This window comes from Python bivittatus, unplaced genomic scaffold (genome assembly GCF_059951505.1).
Source record: "Python bivittatus isolate LINGU-HERP-01145 unplaced genomic scaffold, Pbiv_v1 ctg000840_np1212, whole genome shotgun sequence".
NCBI lineage: Eukaryota > Metazoa > Chordata > Lepidosauria > Squamata > Pythonidae > Python > Python bivittatus.
The window spans coordinates 2,460,422-2,479,554 of record NW_028277113.1 but is presented as its reverse complement, the minus strand read 5'-3'; the positions used below and the strand labels follow the sequence as shown (position 1 = coordinate 2,479,554).

General features: G+C 37.2%; 1 protein-coding gene across 2 annotated transcripts in view; it reads left to right on the top strand.

Moving 5' to 3' along the window:
* The window catches only part of CDH18 (cadherin 18), a 302,248-nt gene that overhangs the window by 80,126 nt on the left and 202,989 nt on the right, over positions 1-19,133 (top strand). For both annotated transcript variants that reach the window (XM_088130719.1, XM_088130718.1), the window contains exon 2: positions 2,097-2,579. In XM_088130719.1, the coding sequence (XP_087986845.1) occupies positions 2,352-2,579 (228 nt within the window). In that variant the 5' untranslated portion in view covers positions 2,097-2,351. The remainder of the gene's footprint in view (positions 1-2,096; positions 2,580-19,133) is intronic.

The window sequence follows — 19,133 nt, the reverse complement described above, 5'->3', positions numbered from 1 at the left end:
ATTATTTCACTTCTTCTTCTTCTGTTTCAAATTTCAAGGAAAGTTTATACATTTTAGCAATCACATGTTCATCATTTGTATACAATTCAGTTTCAAAATCAGTCTTAGAATATTCATTATCATAAATTCTTTTGTTTACTTTGAATCTTTCTGATAACTGTAAATAGGACAACATAAATACAGAATATTTTGATCAGATCTTGTTTGGTTGTAAGATCCTTTTGTGGCATTTTTTCCAAGCTTATTGTGAAACATTTGTTCATATGCTGTTTGTTCCTGGTTTAAGCGAAGTGATTTTATATCAGTTCTGCAAAGCAAACAGAAAAGAAAGAAATTGAATTGTTGAATTATTCATCCAAGTGATAATTGAAATAACTTCGCTTCATAGCCTGTATTTTTCACATTGTAGCATATTTATTGGAACAATAGGAACATACAATAAAAGCTTTACTCTTTCCCTTTGACTGAGATAAAGTATACAGATTTCAAAAGCTGAAATGATCAAAGTCTACATGATATGTTCTGTTTTCTGGAAAACAAGATATGCAAAAGAAGAATATAGTTAATAATCTTCTTTAGACAAGTATATTTTTAGACATTTCAGGTAGCAATGAGCCATACACATGTAAAACACTGATCTACATCTAGCAGGATCAATTCTTTGGAAGGAGAAATGAGGAGAAGATAGAAGCATAGTGTATGGAGTGGTATAAACTACTTGCATTATTTATTCTTTTCTTTTGACAAAAGCTCTGGTGCCATCTTGCTGTTATTACTTCATTTGTATTGGAAAATATATGTATCTCCAGGGGTAGCTCCTGTGTTAATTAGTAGAAAAAGTTTGGGCTAGTGTTTGCTCTCTGCCCTGATGATCCCTGACAGAAGTGTATTTGGATGGAGTACAGACACTTATAACAGTGCTTTGTTCCAGTGGGAATCTTCATTTTTAAGTGTATGTACAAAAAGACAGAAGAACAATTCCTATACCATCATGGAGTTGTGTTGTTATCAGATCCTGCATCTTTCCTGTGACTTGAGCTACCATTGTTTTTCAAGAACTTGCCCAGATATGCCTTTAAGAGTTGCTTCTTAAAATTTACTCTACAGGTTACTGGATATATATTATTTCTTTTTTCCTCCCATGTTACCATAAGATAGTGGTATTCATGGGTATGAAGAGCTTTTGTGTGATTTGTAGTAGTTGTTTTGTTAAATTTTGGGGTGGCTGCATTGAAGAAAGATTAGGAGTGTCTTGATAAGTCTAAAATCAGTCTATTCCAGAGTTTCATGTCTTCAGTTTTTAGTTCATCATATCAGATATCCACATAATTCTGGTGACTTAAAAAAATACACCAACGTTTGCATTTAGTTCTATAATATATACATTTTGTATGCAGGGTTTTTTTTAAAAAAATATTCAAACTACTTGACTACTATAAAAAAAATTGAAAAAGTATGTGTATAAGAGCGGGAGGGTAAATTAATTCCAATCCACACAGTAATCTGGGAAGTGCAAATTAGATTCAGTTGGCTCAAAAAAAAAAAAAAATGCTGTGACATTCCTAGGAGAAATCAGCCATGTACTGTTTAACAGTTGTCTTTATACATTGCCCACTAATGTGGAAAGTTCTGTGTTTTCCAGAAGAAATGCATTTGGGAGGGTTTCTACAGTTTTCCCACTTCTCATAATTTGTCTTGAGGTAGGATGACAAAAGCTACTTATAGAGGCTTGAGTATAACAGCGAACTTCTCAAAATAAATAAATATTTTTTAAAAAATGAGATAAGGAAATAGTGCTTCAGGGCTTTGAATGACTTATAAGCCTTCATAAATAAAATATAAAATGTCTATATGGGGGCTTCACACTCACAATATATTGTACTTCTCTTGGTACTGTTCATCTTGACACACAACACTAATTTTAAATGCATAAATACACATACATTTATATGCCATACAGAGATTCATTCCTACAAAAGGTTTCTGTGGGACACTTCTTTGGCATAACCCCTTAATAAGGTAAGTGCGCATTATTCAAAGTAGAAAACTGAAACTTCTGTTCTTAGTAGTATGTAATGTCTTTTCTTTTCCACTAGGTCTAAAATGTGTGGCTTCAGCAGTCAGTTGTGAAGATCACCAATGTGAGCTGTTTCTTCACTTGGCTTTTCATGATGTGAATGCCCACAGACCGATGGGCGACTGAATCATGGACAAGCTAAAAAAAACTTTATGGACTGTTTTTTTAAATCAGTTATTCCCTTCATCCATGGAAGACTATTAACAGATTATAGTGGGAAAGAGAAAGTAGAAAACGGAGAAAGAAGCACCTTGAATTGGAAAGTGATCCTACAATGAAAATTACGAGCACATCTTGCATCTGTCCAGTCCTAGTTTGTCTCTGTTTTGTGCAGAGGTGTTATGGAACTGCACATCATGGCTCCATTAAGGTGACTAGAAACCAAACCAAACATATAGAGGGGGAAACAGAAGTCCACCATCGCCCGAAACGTGGATGGGTATGGAACCAGTTCTTTGTTTTAGAAGAGCACATGGGACCAGATCCACAGTATGTTGGAAAGGTAATATCTCTCTGGTGTTCTGCAGATACCTTCTGTGCCACAAAAAACTCCAAATCTCTTCAAGGCCAGATGTTATCCATATTTAGTTATGTTTATTGTAGCATTTTGTCTGATATACCACCCAACTATTTCTAGAAAGAGCATCTCAGTTAACTGGAATGTTTCCTAATAAGCAGAATACTAGGATAAATTCTAGCAATGCAACATTTAGGCAATTTACATTTGTTGCAGATACTGGAGAAATGTGAATTGCATTAATTTTGAATTTCAGTCTGGGCTTAAGCCTGTAGTAAGATAATGTTATAATACCCATTGAATAGAATTAATGATCAAAGAACCACTGGATTTTTCACACCAACTTTTATATATGACTCTATTATATGGTAGTTCTGGGAATGTTTTATTTTATTTGTTTATTAAACATATTTCTATGTTGCCACAATCTAAAGTGACGCTTGGTGGTTGTTAGAATATTAGCTTATCTACACAAGCATTTTGCATGCTACCAAATTTGTTTTATATTTATTTTGAATTGGGAATAATGTAAAATCTTCATAATTGAGAAGTCGTCAGAAGAGCTCTGTAATTTAGGTGAAAGATAAGAGATGATATCTTAGTACCAAACCATGAATCTGAATGACATAATTGACTGTAGATTATGGCCTCCTCTAATGTTATGTGTCAAATATATTTAAAAGAAATTGTAGATATATGTTTAAGTAGTAGGAACTCTCTCTCTTTCTCTTTGTGTGTGTTCCTATTACTTTTACAAGAATCTGTCATACTAGACATTTGAAAGAAAGAAGCTGGAATTTACATATGTGAAACAATTGACTGTATTGCAAATTAGTTTTTTTTTCTATTTTACAGGAAATATGTCATAAAACAAAGATCTATTAATCATTCCTTATAATTTCTGTTTGTTCAGTTTCACCGTTCTAGTCAGTCCCTTATCTCAGGGTTTTTCAAACTGTGTTTTAAGGAATTCTAGGCTTCTGCAAGAACTTGATGGGATTCTGTGAGAGACTAAGGGCAAAAAAAAAAAAAAAAGTTCACTCAAATGCAGCCAATCACTAAAGCTTTACCTTTTGATCAAGGGCTCTGGGATTGATTGATTGATTTATTAATTAACAGGTTCTGTGGCCTAAAAAACATTGGAAACTCCTGCCTTATCTTCTTGGTCTATTCCATGTCATTGCTAATATCTTACATATTTTACACCCATGCACATTAGTCACATCCACTTTCAAGCTCAGAATCTTTGTAACAAGAACAGAATCACTTTACATATTCTCATAAACACAGACAAAAAATTGTGTGTCTATAGTTGATTATAAGTATGCAAGCAAATATTTCATATTTCTGTCCAAATCTGTGTTAAGATTAAGGATTTCTTTATAAGCATGTGTTGAATGTCTTTCAAAACCATAGTTTTGAATGTCTTTCCTAAAGTATATTTCCCAGAAAAAAGTGTGTGCAGGAAACAGAAAACTATAGAATTATATGTTCTCTGTGTTTTAGTGGGACAGGAATAATAATTCCTTTTTAGGAAATCATATGTAATAATGAAAAGAAAATGCAATATTTTATGAAGGCTGATTGCATCCTGAAACTTGGGAATTATCCCACTATTAAAATATCTCATTGTTCCTAAGTGTTTCTAAGTATAGTTCCAGAGACTCTTCACTTTGCCAAATGTGAACAGTTTTAACAAATCGTATTGCTTAATTGTATAGAATAGGCATTATTTCAAGAAGTCCTCTGTTCTTATGTGTAAGCGATGTCACATATATACATATGGTCCTGAAAATTTTTAACTGTGGTGTGAGTTAATGCATAATTTTACACTGTACAGATTTTGCTATTTTGGAAATAATTATTTCTGATTAATAAATGGAGAGTAATTGGCTCAAAATCATCATCAGAACTCACAAATGACAACAAAACATTAGTTCACAATGATTCCTACTTCATATACTGATACCAAACACTTTCTCTAAAATATATTTCAAGATTGCCATTAGTTGTAATTTTCTTAGTACCCCACTAGCTGTATTTTATAAGTTATAGTTCTTATGGCTGCTAAAATAATTTATAATTATTCTAGTATCAGAATCTCAACCCACCTTTTGGGGGGCAATGAATACAGGAGACATGACATTGACCATATGATGTCACTTGAGGGGACAGAATTTTCAGCCTTTTTTTTTCTTTAAAGGTTGAGTCTCAAATAAATAAAATAAAATAAAATAAATGCCACAACCAAGCCCCCTTGGTTTTTCTGCCCCGGGATTGCCCCCGCCTCCTCTCCGCACAGGTCAACAAATTAAGTTTACAATCTTTTCCACTTATATTTTAAGCATTATTTATTTATTTATTTATTTATTTATTTATTTGGATAATGCACGTATCTGTGTTTTGTTCTTTTTTTGTTTTTCTGTTATTATTTTAAAAGCAATATAAATAAATAAATAAATAACTTACAGAAACCTGAAGAATAATCCCCCCAGTGAAAGTACTCCACTGTGAAGTATTCCTTTTCTCTTAGGAATATAGAAAGAATGTGAATAACTATCAAAATGGGTTTATCAGGTGTTTTCAGATTAATTCTATGAACAAGGTTGGTAATAATAAGGCAGGACTTAAAGAGCAAACAGAGTTTCAAAACACACAATCAAATAAAAAGAACAGATATAAACCAGTGCAAATATCTGCCTAGAATATATCCTTTCCTGAAATCTGGAGCAGATCTTCCTGAAAACTTCTCACCTTAGCTTTTAAGTCTAGCACTCCCAAAGGCCTGAGTATATCAAATTCCAGAGAGAGAGAGGGAGGGAAGGAGGGAGGGAGGAAAGCAAAATAAAACAAAGTCACATTGTGATCTTTCTTTGCCCTAAACTCAGCTGCTTTTTCCAAAATAGAAGAAAAACTTAACTTAAGCCTTACTGGGCCAAATAAGAGGTGCAACCATCAATCCCTGAGCTGTTGCTATCTCAAAACCACTGACTGTCCTTTAAAAGCATATTATCCCTCTACATTACATATATAATTACAGATTTCGGAAGTTTCTGAGGATAAATGTGTATATATGTGTTTGTGTACTTTCTAGATATATCTTACCTTCTGCTTGAGGAAAGGACTGAAGGGAGTGTGAATGGAGCTATCTTTTCAAACCTGACAGAATTATTTTCATGCAACATGGAAAAGGCTTTGCTGTGGACAAAACTTAACAAGGAAGGAACAAGAAGCTTGAGTGACATGCTTTCATTTCTTGATGTCACCTTTAGAGTGTCTCATGTTCAATTGTAATAGCTGTACTCTACTTCCCTTCAGTTGATAGCTGCCTAGACTGTTCCAACATCTATGCAACTGTAGAATTAACAGCTGAGATCAAGGCATAGAATGAAAAGGAAAGGAACCAGATAAGCTTGCGTCCTGATCTCTGTGCCTTCAGAAAGGGGCATGGCAGGACAGGCTAATAATATTTACAAACTTAATGGCAATGCAACCCATTTTTTTATAAAAAATCTCCTCCGTATATTTAAAATCCTCAGCAACACCTTGGGTAGCTAAATATAAATGTGATGATTAAAGAAGATTTCTCCTTCTGAGTTCATGTTTAATCAAGACTATGTTGTCCAGACTTTTTCCCAAACTACAGTGATGGGTCTTTGTTTTTAGGCAAGCTAAATGTTACAATGGGAGCTCTCCCACTTTATAAGCAAAGCCAATTGTAGCTGCAGCAGAGGTGTAGGCATTTGTCAGTTTCATCAGGGAAGAATAATGGAGGAGATATTTCAGTCCTTTCTTCCAGGATGTGTCTCCCCCCCTCCCCCAATCTAAATCATCCCCAGGCTCTTATTTATTTGGCAGATGGCAAAAGTATGAGCATTATATAGTCACTTGTAGTTAGGATTGCATGTGTGTCTGAGAGCGAGAGAGAGAGTTCTGGGCTGAGAAAATATTATCAGATATAATTGGACATCTTCATCTCCTACACTGTATCCGTAGTCAAAATCAGAAGCTTCCCTCATCTATAAATGCGTCTACTTTAAATCAAAACTATAGGAAGATCAGTTATGGATTGCATGCAATTTGACTTCTGATTATTCTGTATTTACACAGTGATTAGAATTAATCTCCAAAGAACTTTGACAATTTTGTTTATTTAGCCTTTTTCCCCCTTAAAATGAAACCTATAATTTTTGATCAATTATAGAGATGAATGCTTCACACAATCTTAGAGTCATTTTGTTTTTGTTTCTTTGTGATAGGTGTTTCCCATTTTATGTCAGGTTTCTATTAATTTTGTCTCCATTTTTCATCTTGGAGAAATCTGGGTGGTTGGTAAGAGTTGACCCCAACTTGATGGTATATAATCAAACAGTTGATTTTTAATTGTACACTGCTGAGAGTCAGTTTGAGTTGAGGCATCCTTATAAATTGGAAATACAAATAACCAACCAAATAATAAAGTTGCTAGAGCTTCATGGATTACCGTCAGGCTGGGAACCATGCAGGAATTTGTCAGAAGTTGCCTTGACTCAAACCTGAATGCTTTGTAACTTCTGAAAGTCTCTGAGAAGGAAGTTCTACAGTGTTTTCTTTATTTCTTTTTCTGCTCCAATGCACTTAAACAGGGACAAGCTGTACTGTATGGGACAAGGGGGAAAAGATCTAGGGGCAAAATAGGTAAGTAAAGACAAAGAGGAAGTTTAGCACTGACTAAGGAACAAAAGCAGTGCTAAGGGATTGCATGCAGTCACAGGTTGCTTCAAATTCTTTCTTCCAGGGCATTTATGTATTAATTTATTTTTAATAAAGGAAATGACATTGGGAACTCTTCTAATATGACCCTTAAAATGATGCAGTCATTTGCTGCCATATGGTATTAACTGTGATGTAATTAAGCATGGAAACTGCTCATGAGCAGATTAAATCAAGTAAACCTTGGAAGAAAGAAAGAAAAAAAACCTGCTAATTCCTTAAATTTTCATATTTATCACCATTTCTTAGTCTTTATGGCCTTGAGAGGATGTCAGCTCCACTATTATATGCCTGAATAGTTTCACTGAAGAGGTATTACTGCATCTTTTCATCTTAAATCTGGCAGTGAGAAGGATTTATTTCAACCCTAGAAAAATTTTTAGACCTCTCAGTGGGAATGTTATATGTGGCGTATACGTATCAAAGGCAAATGATGGACAAAAGGTGAAGAGAGAACAGAGTATTTAATATGTTCCACTGAGATAATTTTAAATTGAGAAAAATCTCTACCAGAATATGGTAGCAATTATCACTACTTTATACCCAGCTGTGTAATTAAACCAACTTAGCTGCTTATTTTTGGAACATGCAGTCTAATCTTACTGTACAAAGACCAATTTTCCATAAAGAAATAGGATTTTTCCATGAAGAAATGATACCTTCCAATAAAGGTGGCCTTTTAAAATGTTGCAATGTCTCTAATAATGTTGGCCTTGTTTTGCTTTTGATCTGATTCTAGACTTGTATGGATTATAATAGATAGCTGGGGGCACTGATTCTGTGTTGGTTCTCGAGCCCAGTCAGCTTTTGGCATTGTGCCCATGTAATTTCCCTTAACAGGTAAATGAAATGCTAGAAAATGTGTAGGTTGGCAGTTCCTTAGTGAAGTTGTTTCGTTTGGGTTTCAACAAAATCCATTCATATTGAGTGGATTTACCTATATGGCAACAAATTTAAGTATGGCATAAATATATCCTTTTCGTAATGCATGAAAGAATGAAATCCCTAAGGATTTGGAGCTGTGTTGGAATATTTCTGTTTGAAGAATCAAGGTTAGCAAAGGATAGCTAAACAACAAAGAGGATCATAGTCCAAGATAAGCCCTAATATGAGTTTACTTTGATGGCCCAGTTTTAGCCCCATGTTATGATGCCATTGGTTTAAAGAAGTAAATAATTTCATATTCATATGCATTTGTGTGTGCTGCATTTTAAGTCTACTTGTGTCTGACTATAAATAATAATATAAAGGGTCATTTTTATTTCTTTAACTGCCAGGGAACTTTTCAGGTACTAAATATTCATTTTTGTTTTTGTTTTTTTGTTTTGTTTTTGTTTTTAATTTCTATATCCTTTCTAATTTGATTTTGATTGGCAACATAATAGATCTGACAAACTTCTAGATGGAGATTTTTTTCCAGGGTTAGGTTATTTCTGAAAAGCAGATTCTTTACCAGGATTTCCTTAAACTTATATTACATTCATCATCCTTTAGTTAGAGGTTTGTTGTACTATATGTGTCATGCTGGCATTTAATGACTAGATCATTAACTGTATGTTTTAAAAACAAGTTGCCTTTGAAACATCTTCACTGTTTATTGGAAACATTTTTCCAACTGAGATTTCAGAACAGTAAATTGTGAAATGATTATCTAGATATCAATATTATGAGTGTATTATTATATGTTAGGGGCATCTGGAGAGTTAAGAACAAGACTGATCTTTGGGAGAGCATTCAAACTATTGGAAAGTTGGGGAATGTTGCAGTAGTGCCCATAAGCAATTTGGGGTAGATTTACATGTGTGTCTCACAATATATTGTCATATGTGGTTCCAAAATTTGAACCATGATAGCCTCTTTTTATATCAATTGTTTTCACTGATAGAAAGAATTCTAAAAATGAATCAAGGTATACAGTGTAATCAGTATAGTTTTCATTCACCTTAAAAATAACTTGAGAGAAAAGATGTAAGACTTATTTTAGAATATTCAGTCAATATTCCACTCATTCACGATTGAGCTGAGTATTGACTGAAATTTTGGCTATATACTTCTGAAGATGAGAAGCAGCAAGACAGAGGATGAACCTCAGTTGAAATGCAAAGAATTTATGTACTGCTGCATTCTAATCAAGGGATTTGGCTTTAATATAAAACAGCCTTCTAATTCAGTGTCCTCCAGATTGATTGGGATTGGAATCTGTAGGTCATATTGGCTAGGAATTATGGGAATTACAGTCACAACAAATCTGGAAAGTTTCAAGTTGGGAAAGGCTAGTGATATGCCATTTTCCTTTACTGTCATTGTAGCGAATTGGCTCTTTAGAGGATAAGAAGAGGTTTGGGAATAAGATAGAGCCTTTTAAACTGCATGCTGGGCCCGATTCAGAGCCAAGAAAATGTTTCTAAAAGGTGCTGCTTTCCTCATTGCTTGTGACTTCTTAGTCTACCATTTGTCTTCCAGCCATTATTGTTTTGATCTTACTTTGATCATCATATTTATTCAGGTAAATTCACCACCAAAGCAATGAAGCCAACAAATGTTTGCATAGTATACCGGCCATTGCTATAGTGTTCCAGCTGAGGCCAAAGTTTTTCTGTATTTCATCATCTCATAAGGGATTAATCTTGTTATAGGGCCACCAGAATGTTATCTTTCAGACTCATCTGTTGCTAGGCAAGTGTAGGACAAGCCCTGCCCACTTGTATTTCCATTTTATTTCTACTTTAATGGCATCTTTAAAATTGGTCTTGCAACAAACTTCTATACATTATTTGAGCACTTGCCTCTCAATCACATCTTGTGTAACTTGAAGCTTCTCTACTTCCCATTTTGATCTATCTCCATTTTTTCCCTACTTTTTTAGGACTTAAAAAATTAGCTTTGCTAAGTCCTTGTGGTCTGATATTTGCTATGTTGGATCACAACATGAAGATTCTTACTCTGAATATTCCCCCCTCCTTCAAATCCTATTGTTCTGCCTCATTATGGTGGCAGCCACACATTCCTAGGAAGGATGAATGAAGAATGCCAGAAGTGTATGTCAAGAGTATTCAGGCTGGGGACAGATCCTCTTGGAGAAAATTTATCTATGTGGTCATTAAGAGTCAACATTGACTTGATGTTGACATACAGTTGTTGTTGTTGTTGTTTAGTCGTTAAGTCGTGTCCGACTCTTCGTGACCCCATGAACCATATTGCGCCAGGCCTTCCTGTCCTTCACTGCCTCCCTGAGTTTGCTCAGTTTCATGCTCATTGCTTCAGTGATGCTATCTAACCATCTCATCCTCTGCCGTCCTCTTCTCCTTTTGCCTTCAATCTTTCCCAGCATCAGGGTCTTCTCCAAAGAGATCTCTCTTTGCATTAGGTGACCAAAATATCTGAGCTTGAGCTTTATTATCGATCCTTCCAATGAGCAATCAGGGTTGATTTCCTTTAAGATTCACTGGTTTGACCTCCTAGCAGTCCAGGGGACTCTCAAGAGTCTTCTCCAGCACCACAGTTCAAAGGCATCAATTCTTCGGCGCTCGGCCTTTTTTATGGTCCAGCTCTCACAGCCATACATTACTACTGGAAAAACCATAGCTTTGACTATACGGATCTTTGTCGGCAAGGTGACGTCTCTGCTTTTTAATATGCTATCTAGGCTTGCCATAGCTTTCCTCCCAAGGAGCAAGCGTCTTTTAATTTCATGGCTGCAGTCTCCGTCTGCGGTGATCTTGGAGCCCAAATAAATGAAGTCTGTTACTGCTTCCATTTCTACCCCTTCTATTTGCCAGGAATTGATGGGTCCAGATGCCATGATCTTAGTTTTTTTAATGTTGAGTTTCAAGCCAGCTTTTGCACTCTCCTCTTTCACCCTCATCAACAGGCTCTTTAGTTCTTCTTCACTTTCTGCCATTAGGGTGGTATCATCCGCATATCTGAGGTTGTTGATGATTCTCCCTGCAATCTTAATTCCGGCTTGTGATTCTTCCAGCCTGGCATTTCTCATGATGTACTCTGCATATAGGTTAAATAAGCAGGGTGACAGTATACAGCCTTGTCGTACACCTTTCCCTATTTTGAACCAATCGGTTGTTCCATGACCGGTTCTAACTGTTGCTTCTTGGCCCGCATACAGATTTCTCAGGAGACAGGTAAGGTGGTCTGGTACTCCCATCTCTTTAAGAATTTGCCACAGTTTGTTGTGATCCACACAATCGAAGGCTTTTGCATAGTCAATGAAGCAGAAGTAGATATTTTTCTGGAACTCTCGTGCTTTCTCCATGATCCAGCGAATGTTGGCGATTTGATCTCTAGTTCCTCTGCCTCTTCGAAACCCAGCTTGTACATCCGGTAGTTCTCGGTTCATGTATTGCTGAAGCCTAGCTTGTAGGATTTTGAGCATAATCTTGCTAGCATGTGAAATGAGTGCAATTGTGCGATAGTTTGAGCATTCTTTGGTGTTGCCCTTCTTTGGAATTGGAACATAAACTGACCTTTTCCAATCCCGTGGCCGCTGTTGCGTTTTCCAAACTTGCTGGCATATTGAGTGCAGCACTTTAACACCATCATCTTTTAGTATTTTAAATAACTCAGCTGGAATACTGTCATCTCCACTAGCTTTGTTGTTAGCAATGCTTCCTAAGGCCCACTTGACTTCACTCTCTAGGATGTCTGGCTCAAGGTCAGTGATCACACCAGCGTGGACATCAGGGACATTAAGATCTTTCTTGTATAGTTCTTCTGTGTATTCTTGCCACCTCTTCTTAATCTCTTCTGCTTCTGTTAGGTCCCTGCCTTTTTTGTCCTTTATCATGCCCATCTTTGCACTAAACGTTCCTTTCATATCTCCAATTTTCTTGTAGAGATCTCTAGTCTTCCCCATTCTATTGTTTTCCTCAATTTCTTTGCATTGTTCATTTAAGAAGGCCTTCTTATCTCTCCTTGCTATTCTCTGGAAATCTGCATTTAGTTGCTTATATCTTTCCCTTTCACCCTTGCTTTTCGCATTCCTTCTTTCCACAGCTATTTGTAAAGCCTCATCAGACAGCCATTTTGCTTTCTTGCATTTCTTTTTCTTTGGGATGGTTTTAGTTGCTGCCTCCTGTACAATGTTACGGACCTCCGTCCATAGTTCTTCAGGCACTCTGTCTACCAAATCTAATCCTCTAAATCTATTCATCACCTTCACTGTGTACTCACAAGGAATATGATCTAAGTCATACCTGAGTGGTCTAGTGGTTTTCCCTACATTCTTCAATGTAAGCCTAAATTTTGCAGTAAGAAGCTCATGATCTGAGCCACAGTCAGCTCCTGGTCTTGTTTTTGCTGTCTGTATAGAGCTTCTCCATCTTTGGCTGCAAAGTATATAATCAATCTGGTTTCGGTATTGACCATCTGGTGATGTCCATGTGTAGAGTCGTCTCTTGTGTTGTTGGAAAAGAGTGTTTGCTATGACTAGCTTGTTCTCTTGACAGAACTCTATTAGCCTTTGCCCTGCTTCATTTTGTAGTCGAAGGCCAAACTTGCCTGTTATTCCGATTACTCCTTGACTTCCTACTTTAGCATTCCAATCCCCTATGATGAAAAGGACATCTTTTTTTGGTGCTAGTTCTAGAAGGTGTTGTAGGTCTTCATAGAAGCGGTCAACTTCAGCTTCTTCAGCATCAGTGGTTGGGGCATAGATTTGGATGACTGTGATATTGAATGGTTTGCCTTGGATACGCACTGAGATCATTCTGTCATTTTTGAGATTGTACCCCATTACTGCCTTTCCCACTCTCTTATACAGTAATCAATATTAAATATGTGGTCAGGAGTTTGATTTTTAAGATTGATGAGGTAGAGGAGGAATACCAAATAAAATTAACAGCTTAGTGCAGGCAGTTGTGCTTTAGTGAGATATAAGAATATGTGTAAGGGAAATGCAATTATCCAAATCATCCTTTTCCTCTTAAGTTCCTGACCTACTTATATTAAGCCAGGATCTGAAATGGGTTTTTATTAACAGTCATTTGATGATGGATAGAACTGTTTTGTGTTATTCAGAACCCTGAAAAAGGAGGTCTCTAGTTGTGTAGAAGTTCTTGCTATTTGAACACAAGCAGAAGCCCACTTTAGATTTCCCCACTCAATGAAGGCAATTAGGAACTGAAGAGGATTGCACAAAGAATGTAAGGATCTTGAGGACAGACTCACTGTGCAAGGCCTTGTACCTCTCTTACAAAATTATTTGTTCAGCCATAATGCCTGAATAAGTTATGGCTTTAGATGTCATGGTGTTCTGAGAGCTAAAATCAACTCAAAGATCTCTTAGAGTACGATACTCTTACCGTGTCCCTCTTTGGTTGCAGACTGAAGCACCATTTTTTATTTACTGTTTATAAAACAACCACTAGAAAGAAATGGAAGGTCTAAGGTACGTTACTGAAATTTAACTACACAGTTGGTTAAAGAAAAAAAGAATACAGCTTGGTTAAAAAAATGTGTTGCTTTCAGGCTCATTAAAAGTATTATTATTGACAATTGCTACTATTAAAGAGAAGCATGGTTGTATCACTTTTTCACGCTTTTAGCTATTATGTTGGATTTACATACAGTAAACCAGTATTTTCTTATTTTGGGGGGGAACTAAGAAATAATTATTTACTGGACTAATGTAATAGCAAAGAGATGAAAAAGTGATATAACCTTGTTTGTTTCTCTTTCCCTTTTTAAATTGGCAAATATAGATGAGAGCACATATTAATAGGCTAATTTATCCAGCTCTAATGTGACCATTCTATTTTATTACTTTGGCAGTATTATTCCGAGCATTTATTGCATGACCCAGTCCTTGTAACAGTCACAGTTAGGACATTCTCTGCTAGTTTACAATGCAGCCAATCCACTTCAGAATGTTAATTGTTTAATAAATATAACCAAATGTCTTTGGTGCTTGACTAAACCTAATTGCATTATCATAGTTCAGTAATGTAGAAGGTTGCAATAATTGCTTAATAGACAAATTGGTTGGGGAAAAAGTCATTAGATATTCTAGGCAGGTGTATTACTTTAACGTAGTTACATGAGGCAAAGGACTCTAAGCAACTATCTGCTATACAATTTGTGTTGTCCTGCTTTAGCAGAAATGTCCCTGTTAGCATTATACATACATTTTAAGGAATGAATTATTGTACAGTTGATCAGTGACTCCAGAATTGAACCAGAAATCTCATATTTAACAAGAATTGTATACATTGTAGTAGAAACCTATTCTTAGAATTGTTGCCCGTCCATGTGCTCAGGCAACTTTGAAGTGGCCATGTCAAGATTTTGAGAGTTTGCAGAACTTTGAGCAGCCAGTTCAGAAAGGCCCTTGGTGAAGCAACCCTCCATGTTGTTTTGCAGAGCACTGTGGGCTCAGAACCATCTTTAGCCATGAAAGGGGAAAAGGATATGTAGTGTCAGTGCCTTTCACTGGCAAGCAGAGCATAGCTTTCAGCCTGTGCCTAGTTACTGTACTCCTATTATTCCACTTTCTTCATCACTGCCCTCTTCAGGGAATCTGAATTTCACTGCTAACTTAGATTTCCATTTCTCTCTTCATATTATAGGTAGTCCTCAACTTATAACCATTCATTCAGCAACCATTTGAAATTACAACACCACTGAAGAAAGTGACTTATGACTGTTCCTCAAAGTTACGAATGTGATCAAAATTTGGGTGTTTGGCAGCATGCCTGCACTTACAACTGCAGAGGCGCTTCAACTCCCCCCACTTGCCCATCTCCCCTCCATCTCTGCCCTTTTGACTGCCCTGCACCCTGCCTTGTGGGGTGGCAAGCAGCCCCAGAACTGCACAGCTCTAGGGTTGCTTGCCACGTCCCAGGAAGCCACAGCAGCCCATCCCAGCTGCAGTTGCCCTCACCACCGTGCACTTTGAGACCCCTGCCACCCTGCACTCCGCTGCCCCAGCTCAACTTGCCATCTTCTTTCCTTCTGCTGATGAGGTATGCCCAGCCTGGCCCTTTGTGCCCTTTGTGCGAAGCCAGCAAAAGCAGGCTGGCAAAAGCAAACCCCTTTGCAAGCAACTTCTCCAGCAAACAATTCCTACATGTGGCTCCCTGAACCAACCCGTAGCGCTTTCCCATTGGGCAAAACCACTTCCTGCCTTCCCTACTGGGCAGGAAGTAGCCAGTGGGAAGGGGCCAGGGGTTAGTTCAGGGAGCCATGTGTAGGAATCGTTTGCTGGAGAAACCACTTGCAAAGGGGCTTGCTTTTGCCAGCTTCAAGCAAAGGGACATTCTTATCCCTTTGCGTGAAGCTGGCAAAAGCAAGACTTTCCGAAGGCTCAGGGAGCCATGTGTAAGAAAAGTTGGCTGGAGAAGGTGGGTCCGAAAAGGAGACAGCAAAGGCAACAAGGTGCTTTTGCTTCGGCTGCAGGGACTGGGCACTAAAGGCGAAAAGTCGGTGCAGGGAAATGGGGGAGAAGGCAGCTGGGTGAACGAATACTTCCTGGGGTGGCTTGGGGCAGCTAGGCTGCGGTAGCTGCAGCTTCCTGGGGCAGCTTTGTGTGGCTTCACATGGCTGGGCTGGGGCAGCTGCAGCTTTGTGCTGTGGTGCAGCTCGGGCTTCTTGCAGCCCCAAAGCCATGTGGTTCTGGCTGCTTGCTGCTTCACAAGGCAGGATGTAGGTGGCAAAAAGGGAAGAGATGAGGGGGGGATAGGCAGGTGGGGGGAGTTGGAAGCAATCCCTTACATTACTGAGGCTCGGGGATGGGAGACCAAGTCCAGAAAGGTTTGGATTGGGGTTGGTCCTTGGCTAGCAACTGGTGAAATTCACTTAAAGAAAGCAAGGGGAATTGTTGGGATTCCAGTTGCTAAGCAATGCAGTCACATGATGTCTCACTTTACGACTGCATCGCTTAGTGATGGAAATTCCAGTCCCAATTGTGGTTGTAAGTCGAGGACTACCTGTATTACAATCATTTGTAATTGCCCCAACCTCAGTTACAACTGAGTTGTACAATTAAAGTTACTCAACCTGGTGGAACTCATGGAGGCAAATGTAGCATTCACAGTCTACCATCCGACACTGATCTAACTCAAGCCTACTAAGGTTTAGCAAAGTTCATGTATGTACTAAAAACATGCTCTGGGCTTTATCCAAATTGGTGTAAAATCTAGAAGATGCAGAATATATTCACAATGAGATATATGTAAGAATTTTTATTATAAGACCAATTTAGTAGCTAATCTGGTCTAAGGAAAGTAATTATTATGTAATTGAAAATAATTTTATATCATTGTATCCATGTTCTGTTCCATCTCTATGACTGAATGCTTACTTAGCATCTCTTAGCATGCTTACAACACTCCCAATATTTCCCTTGACCATTACAAGTGTCAGGTCTTCCATTTCCACTGCTCTCTGATTTGCTGACAGATTTGTTCAGTTAACATTGTAAGAACCATGCTAGACCAATCCAAAGGCATATCTGAATCAGCATTCTGTTCTGTAGTTATCAGTCAAATGCTAATACCAGCTCCTCAAGCAGAATATATAGGCAATTGCACCTGCGTGCTACTTATCCTCTGCAACTGGGATTAATCTGCATAATTTACTTTATATTTGTGGTAATACATAAGCATTATTATCAGTAACTGCTGATAGCTTTATCTCCATAAAAACTTCTAATCATATTTTAAAACCCTATAAGTTGGTGCTATGACTACACGTTGTGGTTTCAAAGTCTACCACGTGCTCTGTTTAGAAACATTTCTCTTTTATCTGTCCCAGATTTCCCACCATTCCATTTCATTGTATGCCCTTCTGTAGTAGTATTATGAGAGCAGACAATTATGAGAGAGGTGGAGATTTCCCTATTCACTTTCTCTATGCTATTTTTACTATTATATAGTTGCTCCATGACTTTCTTTTTCTTCTTAATCTAAGCAAGCAAACAAAAACAAATAGACATTCTTCCATAGGAGAATTACTCTAGTCCCTCGATGATTCGGTTGCTCTTTTCTGCTTCTGTGCCAGAAGAAGCAAAAGTAGTAGAAACAAAACAATGTAGTATATTCTAAGGCTGAATAAACCATAGATTTGCATTAAAATGTATTGTATTGTTGACCTTTTAAGTTCCTTTCTTAATGTTCTCCAAAATAGTACTTGCTTTTTCTATAACAGCTCTACACTGGACCATTGCCAAGATCTTTGATATCATTTGATGTAAGCTTTCCTCAACTCTTTCCTTATTGTCCATGCACTTCATATTAAATTATTATTGAACTGATTGAGCATGACAGCAAAGTGACCTGTTATCTAAATCATGCTAAGTCTAATAGAAAGCTGTTATCACATTCTGTCTTTAAAGGTCAACATTCTTCATTAGTAGGGAAATGAAAATATAGAGTCAGCTGGTAGTGAATTCATATCACATCAGAACTCAATCTATTCTAAATGTTTCAGATTTCCCAGTCTTCAGATACAAGCTCATGTGGAAAACCGATGATTTTTAAGAGACCTTCCTTGCAGCTTATATCTAACCATAACCTTAAGTAGAGTTTCAAATATAAGAATTGGATAGAGTGACCTTATGTTTTACTTAACACTCCTTCATTGGAAGTCATCCTCTAACTGAAGAACTCTGCCATCATAAGAAGTATGAGAAAGGATAGTAGAGGGATTGAAGTTGTTCATCATAAGTATTGGGACTGAAGACCAAACAGGCAGATTGGTTACAATTGTCCCCATCTTTATGAGATGTATCTCCATTTAAATTATAATACATTTTTTAACAGTTGCCTTTGTACATTTCAGTAAGTGCATGTACATTTTAGTGCAAATCTCTGTGATCTCTTTTTAGGGATGAATTTTCTCTTTGATGATGCATCAAGTGGTCATCTGAGTATGGGATGGTGTAAAAGAAAGTCATTGACTTTAATTTAGGCAGGGAGTGAAATAAAATTGATAAGAACATACTGAAGACATTTATGAGAGGCAAGAATTATGTCCTTAAGTTACATTATTGTTGAAGATGGACTGTAATATAAACATGTACAGTTAACTTTCTCGAGAATGATGGCAGATGGTTTCCAAGGCTAAAAAGTTTACAGAAATCCCAGGAGATGTAAACTAAGCAGGGACACTTGGAGGGAAGGGGTTAAAAATGACAAGGTGGTGGATGGAGTGTTGCAGTGCAAGCCCTGCCCCTTGCAATATCAACACCCATAAAAAAAACAGATGGGGTTTGTGTTGCACTGCTTCAGCCACTATCATGCCATTTTTGACCACTCCCAGTCCAAAAGATGAAGATGAAGCTAAGATAGGCAAACTCCAAAGTAATCACTAATGAGATTTGATAAAGGCAAATCAAGTTGAAGGAAGATGGAAAGGTTACACCCTTTACAAATGGTATTATAGAATGACAGATATTTGCAGAGGGAAAATCTGTTTAGCAACCTCACTAGAAAGTGAGATATGACAGGCAATAGAAAAGCTGTCAAATAAAAAAGCAACAAGCACAGATGAAATACCCATTGAACTATTTAAAGCTGCAGGAGAAGAGAGAGTTCAAGTGCTCACAGCTCTGTGTCAGCTAATTAGGTGTGTGGTCTAGAGATTTGAAGAGAGTGGTGTATATACTTTGAACAAAGGAGGGAGATGAAAGAAAAGAGCTGAATTACCAAAACATTACACTTATTCTTCAAAGTTTTGTTTAAAATCTTAGAAAGGCAGTCATTAAGGAAGAGAAGAATAACAAGTTAACAAGCAAATTTCAGAAAACACAGGTACATGAGATCAGGTAAACAGTTT